This window comes from Notamacropus eugenii, chromosome 3, assembly GCF_028372415.1.
Source record: "Notamacropus eugenii isolate mMacEug1 chromosome 3, mMacEug1.pri_v2, whole genome shotgun sequence".
NCBI lineage: Eukaryota > Metazoa > Chordata > Mammalia > Diprotodontia > Macropodidae > Notamacropus > Notamacropus eugenii.
In genome coordinates this window covers 35,960,348-35,967,496 of record NC_092874.1, presented here as the reverse complement: position 1 = coordinate 35,967,496, position 7,149 = coordinate 35,960,348, and the positions used below count along the sequence as shown (strand labels likewise).

Below are 7,149 nucleotides of genomic sequence, written 5' to 3'. Positions count from 1 at the left end.
GAATAGGAAAACTGGTGTACTGGGACCCTGGCCATGGAGACACATTGACAGGGATGGAGTGTTGAGCCCTTTGTCTTTTTGGTTGACACGGCGCTGTACTGGGAGACAAGAAGACCTGTGTTCAAATCCTCCATCTGATATGTACTAGCTGTGTGATCCTGGGAAAGTCATTTAATGTCTCCTCACCTCACTTTCTTCATCTGTAACGTGAGGATAATAGAATGAGCTTCTAGCTCATAGGGTTGTTGTGAGGCTCAGCAAGGTCACATACTTCATAAATCTCTAGGCTTAAGCCAAATGCTTCCCATTGTTACTGAGATTTTTTGATAATGTGTCCCCTCCTTGCCTCTACCTCACGGAATCCCTCTTGTACCCAGGCATCACCTTCTGCACGTGAAGACTTTTTTGATCCCCTCAACCCTACTATTACCTTCCCTTCTAAGCTGCCTTGCTTTTTAATTATTTTGTATTTATGTGATTCTATCTATCTACCTATCTATCTATCTATCTATCTATCTATCTATCTATCTATCTATCTATCTATCATCTATCTATCTATCTATCTATCTATCTATCATCTATCTGTGTCTGTCTGTCTATCTATCTATCTATCTATCTATCTATCTATCTATCTATCTATCTATCTATCTATCTATCTTCTATCTATCTAATTATCTATCAATCATCTATCCTTATCTCCTCTATTAAAATGTGAACTCATCCTGAGTAGGCACCATTTCATTCTTTTTGATTGTATCACCTGTGCCTAGCACAGTGCCTGCCATATATTGGGCAGTTAATGAGTCCTTTTTGATTGATTTTTATGCCTCTGTCATGTCCAGCTATAAGCCTTCACCCCTTCTCTCATTCCACTCTCTGCATCTTCCCTCAGAACAAAGAGAAATGATTCTGCAAAGCTGACCAAGAAAACCACCCAATCTGGCCACGTATTTTTGCTGCATCATTTCTACTCCTTCTGTAGGAAGGTGTCTATAGGAAGGGGTGGAAGATGAACAGAGAGACCGAGAGGTAGGAGAGAAAGCTCTGGGTGTGAAGTTGAGAGGGACGGATTTGAATTCTGGCTCTGGTACTTACTTAATATGACCATGGATGGACCAGTTGTTTAGTGTCATAGCGTCTCAGTTTCCTCACGGGAAGATAATGATGACCATACCTGTGCTCCTGATCTCATAAATATACAGAACTTGTCTATCAGTGTTCGCATGCCTGAGATAAATAGTACAGAGGGATGCTGAGTTGGAGCCAGAATTTAATAAGGGGCAAGGTGAGGTGGCAAAAAATGTGCTGGATATGGAGACATAGGACCTGAGTTCAAACCCTGTCTCTATCACTACTACCTGGGCGATTTTGGACAAATCACTTAACCACTTTGATCCTTAGTTTTCTTATCTGTAATATGGAGGGGTTGGATGAGATGACCTCTAAGGCCATTTCCAGCTCAAATAGAGCAAGCTGGGCTGTCTTCAGGGAACAACAAAGATACTTCCATAGAAGGAAAGATTGGGGCTTGTCTTGTCTGTTCCCTTCATAACTGGCACTATGCTACCCTTCTAGCTTTATCTCATAGCTCATTTTCCCAATAGCCCCTCCCTTCTAATTGCGGTCATACAGAATTATTTACCTCCACACGTGCCCCACCTCATCTAGTGCTTTTCTTATAGGGTATCCCAAACCTGGACTGAATTCTCCCCTCCCTTCCATCTCCGCCTGTTGAATGTGTGTTCATTCTTTAAATCTCAACTAAGATTCCACTTGTTCCATAAAGACTCCCTTGAATACCCATCAGAAAAAAACCTTCCCCATGAGATGCCATCTAACACCTTGCCTTGTCCCTGTTTTATGCCCTCATCCTACATTCTTGTGTCTTATTCTCTTACTTACCATGTCTTTGTAAATTTTCTCTCTCCTCTATGACTTGCACACAGTAGTTAATTCATAGAGTTTTGTTGCCACTGCTGTGTGTAAATCTCAGCTTGCCTGGCAGTAGAAGTGGGAAGATTGTGTGTGAATCAATGAAGGCGTCACTAAGGTTCTAGGTTTGAGTAGAAGCACCCATGTGCTGTTAGTTGCTTCTTTTCCCTATTTATCTCATTTACGTCACCTGCCCCACAGGGTGGTTGTAAGAAAACACTTTCTGAACGTTAGTGAGCCATGTAAATGGGATTGCTTATTATAGTTTAGTTGGCCTCTTATTGCATGCCAACCAATCTCTTGAGTGTAGTGGAGAGTGAGCTAATTCTGAGGTTTGGGAGCCTGGGATCAGATCTCCTCTCTCACACTGTGTGAGCCTGAGTCCGTCACTTAACTTCCCTGGGCTTCAGTCCCCTCATATGTAAAAAGAAGAGGATTGACTCGAGGGTCTCAGTGGTCCATTCCAGGTAAAGATTTATGATGCCAAGTCTCTTAACCTCCTTGTGTTGTAAAAGGTCAACAATCTATAGGATGAAGGGCTTGGACTAGAGGGCTTGGTGGTCCTTCCCAGCTCTAGAGCTATGATTCTATGATCCTCAATCATTTTAGCTGCCTGCACCTTCTCTTTTGTAAGATAAGAAAATCTGGATAGATGACCTCTGAGGTCCTTTTCATGTCTAGGTCAATAATTCCATTAGGCATATGCCAAGAAGAACATAGAAATGGCCACCAGGGAATGGCTGCCTTCATGATCACTCCACTGCTGACTCTTGAGGTAGATTCCATATTTTCTTTACCCTTCTCTTTCTGCTTTGTGAGATTGTCCCTTTATAATATAGTAGACCCAGGATAGGATCTATTATAGCAAGAGGAAATGGTAAGTAGCCAAACCTTAAATGGCTTCTCAGCTCTTACTCTTCTCAGGCTAGGCCTTGGTTTGCCTGGAAGGAGCCTCTTCCATGGCCAGGATTCCAATCTGACTTTCCCCTTCTGAGTTCTGGCCTTGCCTACACCTTTTTTGTGATATAAAGCCCAGGAAATTCAAGTGTGACTTCTATCAGAAAGGAAGATGAACCTTGCTTTCATTCATCATGAGCAAAGACTTTCCATTAGAATCCATGTGTAAACTTGCCTTTCCCCCAAAGGTAAAAGTGGAAGAAAGGGTCCCTGAGAAGGGAGGGTGTGATGTCCCTTCTTATCTCCCTTTTGTCATGGGCAGTCAGACTTCTTTTTCTTTTTTAAATGGTATAAACTGAGCTTTTATTCCCAACTCCTCACTTCCTTTCCTGGGGAAAACCACCCTGTATTTCCAGTCCAAGGAATCCAATAGTGGCAAGAAGCTGATAAAACTGGTGGTAACACTCTTGAGGGAGGGGAAGGGAGAGAGGGAGAAAGAGTTGAGAATTTCTTTGACACATGTCTGCTCCTGAGTCATGTGTTCATTTCCACCTGTTACCTGAGACAGAACAGCTGCGTGACAGATACTGGAACCAATGGACCAAAAAATTCCCAGCAATGGGGACTTCAATATTGTCCTACCCTTCTTGGGAAACACCTCAGAATCTGTGCCCAAACCCTTTCCACTCAGGGGGTCAGGGTCTCCTGGGCATCTGTCTTCAGGCCCCACTTCCACCTCCCTCCCAGTGCCCTGAGGCTTGGGGCCCCCACTTCTTGGGCTGAGGGGTATGTGGTGGGGTTCGGGGTAAAAGTTGTCCCAGACCAGGAGGAGCACCTGGAGGCTGATAACCACCCTCATTGAGGTCCAAGGGGTCCTTGCTGTGCAGAAGCCACACAGCTGGAGCATGTCCACATACAGTAAGTGGGTCCAGACCAGCCTCGGGCACTACAGGGACCCAGGCATCCTCTGTCTGCTGGAAGTGCAGTTTGGTGAGCTGATGCAGGCCAGGCAGGCAGCGCTTCATAATCTCTGCACAGGTCACAGCTTTGCCTATGGCACAGCTTGCACCAGTGAACACTGTTAGCTGGGTAGATTCGCTTTCTAGCCGGCCCAATACAAAGCCCAGGAGGTTACGGATTTTGCTGCCATCACGGACCCTCATTTCCAATATATCTGGAGGCAGACCTGGCACTGGTGGGACCAGTGGTTTCTCTACAGAGCTCACCTTCTGGTAATTCTCCATGGCTGGTCCAGGGACCTTCACTGTGCCTCCGCCTCCTCCCGCCACCGGGGACTTCTCACGCCGGGGAATCAAGATGACTGAGCAATGGGCTGGATGCGCACACTGGCAGTCAGACTTCTTAAAGAACAGAAGCTTCCACACTGAGTTACAGAGGAAGAGAAACTAGACCACAAATAACAGTGGATAGCTGTGCAAAAACCAGCAGGCAGGATAATAAATGAGGCACTTAGAAGAAATGAGGAGAGACTGAGAGCTAGCTAAGACCAGGGCTCACCCTACTCACCATGGGTACTCATTCTTTCCTCCAAATCGAAATATTCCCTCTCTATGCCCTAGTCTTTGCCCATTCTCCATAGGCCCCCCCCACTCATGGCTTGGGTGACCCTCTACATCTACTTCAGCTGGAAAGATATGTGCCTGGTCTTCTATCCCATATCTATCCCATGCACCAGCTCTGTATTCCAGCCATATTGGACTATTACCTCTTCCTTCTCCTGAATGTACCATCTCCGCATGCCTGGAAGACATGCCCTCTTTCCCTCTATCTTTCAGAATCCTCCTTTTCAAGGCTCAGCTCAGGCACCACTGCCCCCAAGCAGCCTTTCCTGATTTTCCAGGAGAAAGTGTTCTAGCTTTCCTTAATTATTTCTAGAGTTCTGTCTAGATCATTAAGGCAGAGAGGTAGCAGAGTGAATAGGGTGCGGACCTAGGGTCAGAAAGACTTGAGTTCAAATGGTGTCTCAGACACTACCTAGCTTTGTGACCCTGGACAAATCACTTAAAAAAAACCTGTTGACCTCAGTTTCTTCATCTATAAAATGGGGATAATAGTAGCACCTACCTCCCAGGTTGTGGTGAGGATAAATTGAGATAATATTTGTAAAACACTTTGCAAAGCTTGAAGCACCAAATAAATGCTAGGTGATGATGATGATGACAATTGCAGTACCAATGACGGTGATGATGGTACCTCTTTTGTCAACATCATCCCTACTTCGGATTATGTTTAAATATGTACATACCATACCATCCCCTCTTCCCTACAATAATATAAATTCCTTGAGGGCAGCTAGGTAGTGCAGTGGTTAGAGCACCAGTGCAGGAGTCAGGAGGACCTAGTTCAGATCTCACCTCAGACACTTGACACTCACTAGCTGTGTGACCTTGGGCAAGTCACTTAACCCCAATTGCCTCATCCTGGGTCATCTCCAGTCATTCTGATGAATATCTGGTCACTGGATTCAGATGGCTCTGGAGGAGAAGTGAGGCTGGTGATCTGCACAGCCCTCCCTCCCTCCAAACAAAGTCAAGTGCAAGTCGTTATCATTTCTCTGTTGGCATGGTCTTCTTTGATAGCAAAGGAAGAACACATATGTTCCTTGAGGGCAAAGATTATGACATTTTTTTGTGTGTTCTCAGTGTTTTCCATCTAGTAATACCAATGAATGTTCAATGAATGGATGAATAGGATGACAAACTCTCTCACCCACCCAGGCTGAAGGTATGAAAGTTGAAGTGAGTTGAAAACCAATAAAGCACTTAATTCTTGACTCTTGGTATCCAGGTACAAACTCTCCAGTTATTACTGAGCACTTACTGGGAGTTCTTTCAACAGAACCGTAACTAGTATGAGGCAGAAGAGGCTTTGTTCCAGGATGCCAAAATCTGAGGAAGAGACACTTTCTTATCTTCCACATTCTCCAGGACATCATGAGCCTGTCATTCCCACTTGATGCTCTCTCTAAACTCAGATTCTGCAGTTGTATGCTTTGGTTGGTGTTCATTCATTAAATCATGTCCTACTCTTTGTGACTGCATGGACCATGGAACTCCAGGCCCTTCCATACTCCCTTGTCTCCCAAAGTCTGCCAAAGTCATGTTCATTATTTCTATGACATTATCTATCCATCTCTTCCTCTGTCATCCTTTTCTCCTTTTGGGGAATAATAAGATATCAAATATTTTCTATTCAATCAAGTCAAAAAGCCAAATAAAGTTAAGGTCCTGATTTTATTTTATTTATTTTTCACTGACGTTACAAATCAGTCCTAGTCTTAATATTTTTTTTGTTTGTCAATGCTGCATTATATTATGTCCTGTCATATTTTTTTGTAATTTGAAAATAAAGTCAGGCCCATTGGTTTCTCTGAGCAAAGTGTTACTATCAAGAAAGGTGACACAAAGTAGAGATACATTCTCTCCTTTGCAAAGTGAGACTTTTTCAGATATTCCTAGAAAAGACTTGAGAAGGCTTGGTGAGCAAACAGCCCCCACTCTCAATTGCTCTGAAAGAGAAAATTAATTTTTCTTTGTCTTTTATCAATACAGTGTTCATCACATTGTCTCTCAAGGCTTTTTACCCTGACCTCTGCGATCTCATCACTCACACAAAGTCAAACAGAAGCAATTATAAGCAGACCTTGGTGGCAGAACTGGTTGAGCTATGTTGACAGAAGATTTTTTTCTGTTGTATGGGTTGTTGAGTGTCCTCCATTAAAGCATCAAAGGCCTAAATTGGCATGAGGATGAGGTGAAGGGGACAGAACAAGACCAGCTTTCCATTACAAGATTTCCTTTTTCAGTCTACTTTCCTCTTTGCTTCATTCATGGGAAATGATTGTGCTCAATAAAGGAGAAAATCTTGTTTCCAGGAGGGAAGAGTTGAATAGGATTCCATGCTGAGTTTTTCCAGTGTGGCCTATTAGGGAATTCCTGTCTGTGCAAGGCTTACAGATCTCCAGATATGCTAAATGTTTGTGACAGTTGGTTTTGAGTATCATATATGAGTCCATATTGTTACCTGAATTTTGCTAGAAAGACAAAAAGAAAGATGAGGCATTGCTGTCTTGATTCTAATGCCTATACTGTCCTAAAGAGAGGACTGAAAGCATCATATATGGTGCCGTCTCCCCTCATTTTCCCCATTGTTCTCCATGCCGCTAAAACACTCAAGGGTATAGGGAAGTTAGGGAATCAAGCCCACGCAAGTCTCATGAGCTTATAGAATTAGAGATTTAGAGACGGAAGGCTTTTCCGAGGTCATCAAATCCAACCTGCTTACTTTACAGATCAGAAA

The 7,149-nt window shown here is 43.7% G+C and overlaps 1 protein-coding gene across 1 annotated transcript; it reads right to left on the bottom strand.

Annotated features, from left to right (window-relative positions):
* Positions 1–3,548: 3,548 nt before the first annotated feature.
* On the bottom strand, positions 3,549–4,140 carry LOC140531115 (ribonuclease P protein subunit p25-like protein). The gene has a single exon (XM_072650244.1). The coding sequence runs from the start codon at positions 4,071–4,073 to the stop codon at positions 3,549–3,551; it is 525 nt and encodes a 174-aa protein (XP_072506345.1). The 5' UTR covers positions 4,074–4,140.
* Between the last annotated feature and the right edge of the window lie 3,009 nt (positions 4,141–7,149).

Coding starts and splice junctions, on each gene's coding strand:
- LOC140531115 (XM_072650244.1), bottom strand. CDS start 4,073: ATGGAGAATTACCAGAAGGTGAGCTCTGTAGAGAAACCACTGGTCCCA.